The sequence below is a fragment of the Nestor notabilis genome, unplaced genomic scaffold (assembly GCF_000696875.1).
Source record: "Nestor notabilis isolate BGI_N333 unplaced genomic scaffold, ASM69687v1 scaffold22823, whole genome shotgun sequence".
NCBI lineage: Eukaryota > Metazoa > Chordata > Aves > Psittaciformes > Psittacidae > Nestor > Nestor notabilis.
The window spans coordinates 1138-3111 of NW_009922659.1; the positions used below are offsets into that span (position 1 = coordinate 1138).

General features: G+C 58.5%; 1 protein-coding gene across 1 annotated transcript; it reads left to right on the plus strand.

Moving 5' to 3' along the window:
• Window positions 1-110: 110 nt before the first annotated feature.
• LOC104403562 (regulating synaptic membrane exocytosis protein 3-like) lies at window positions 111-1149 on the plus strand (the record flags this gene model as incomplete). The annotated part of the gene is made up of 4 exons (XM_010011740.1): window positions 111-223; window positions 358-459; window positions 580-719; window positions 937-1149. Coding segments are annotated over 4 exons (568 nt in total), but the record flags the coding sequence as incomplete, so codon positions are not given.
• Window positions 1150-1974: the final 825 nt, after the last annotated feature.

Genomic DNA, 1974 nt, shown 5'->3' on the forward strand with positions numbered 1-1974 from the left:
GCAACAGCTCCGACGGCCCGTAAGGCCCCGCAGGGAGCCGGGAGCTGGGGGTCCCGCTGCAGCCCCGGCAGCCCGGTGCTCCATGAATCCCTTTGCTCTCCCTGGCACAGGTTCATTTTCCCCACAACCCGGCTGGGCGCCGAGAGCCAGTTCAGTGACTTCCTGGATGGGCTGGGGCCGGGCCAGCTGGTGGGACGGCAGACACTGGCCACGCCAACCATGGGTGAGCTGAGGGGTCCCAAGTCCAGCCCCATGGAGCTGGGAATACATGAGGATGCTCCAGTGAGAGGGAGCAAAGTGGCCGGTGGGATGCGGCCATTGGGAAGGCTGCTGAGTGCATCTTGTCCCTCCTCCTAGGTGATGTCCACGTTGGCATGGCTGACCGCAACGGGCAGCTGGAGGTGGAGGTGATCCAGGCGAGGGGACTTATCCCAAAGATGGGCTCCAAGTCCATCCCCGGTAGGTGGCTGCGAAGGGAGTCAGTGCAGGATGGAGGGGGAGTGATGGGGACGGGAACCACGCTGGGACCACATAGGAGCCTGCTCCCAGTTGCTGTTTCTCACCCATTTCCCAACGCAGCCACCTACGTGAAGGTTTACCTGTTGGAGAACGGCATCTGCCTGGCCAAGAAGAAGACCAAGGTGGTGAAGAAGACCTGTGACCCCTCATACCAGCAGCCTCTGCTCTTCGAGGAGAGCCCCCAGGGCAAAGTCCTGCAGGTGATGAACTCCCCGCACAGCTACCTGGGGACAGGGAGGGATTATGGGGGCAAGGGCAAGGGCACAGGAACCTGGTGTCCTCATTGCTGTCCTGCAACCTCCCTGCTGCCATCACGGCAGGTCCTTTCTGCTTGGACATGCTGTGTTTGCCAAGTTTTCCTCAAAATTCCCAGCGGGTGAGCAAGGCAGCACCCCCAAAGCCTTCTCTGCCCCACAGGTGATCGTCTGGGGAGATTACGGGCGCATGGACCACAAGTGCTTCATGGGGATGGCGCAGATCATCCTGGAGGAGCTGGATCTCTCCAACGCGGTCACGGGCTGGTACAAACTCTTCCCCACCTCCTCGCTGGCCGACTCCAGCATCGGGCCCCTGACACGCCGTCTCTCCCAGTCCTCCCTGGAGAGCTCCACCAGCCCCTCCTGCCCTTAGGGGCCGGTTGGTGGGAGAGGCTGGGAGGGGAAAGGAGCCCCCTGACCCACCAGAACTGTTCGTGGATGGCTGTAAATATCCTGTTCCTTCCCCTCCCTTCTTTCTTTCTTTCTTTTCCACCCTCCCCCCCCTGCTCTCCACATGCTCCTCCCCGAACACATCCCGGGATGTCGGAGAGGGATGAGGGCCGAATGGTTTGAGGCAGGGGAAAGAAGCAGCAACCCCCCCATGAGGCAGACCAAGGGCTGCGACTGCCGCCCGATCCCAAGACTGTTACTGCACCTCGTCCCGTTGGACAGGATTCAAAGCGACGTGGTTCTCTCCTGCCCACCCAGCGGGAGCATCTCGGGCCGCTCCATCCAGCACCGCTGGAGCAGCGCGGTGACGGGGGTTCTTTTCCTTGGATTCCATTCCCTGCCTTGGAGGCAAAGCTCTTCAAAGAGGAAAAGAACCACTTGGAAAGAAATCCAACTCAGCACTACTTTTGTTTTCCAAGGAATGTAGCATCTTCTATTATGTAGCTTGCCACGTGCTGACACACACTCACTTCTCTGCAATATCCAAGAGGCTCCGGACTGACCGGAAACATCTGCCAGTCACTTCCCATTTGTTCGTTTTCCAACATGAATCCTGCAGCACAAACAAGCACTTCTGTGGCCAATTTGCTTTACTTCTAATTGTTTGGTTCCTGGTAGCATGTAGCCTGTGACCAGTGACATTGCCAAAGCAAGAGAGAAGAGAAGGTGCATTCACCTCACCTGAGCATACGCTGGTTTTCTCCTCGTGTTTCACCACTGACCATGGTCTTGTATGACCAAAGCAAGA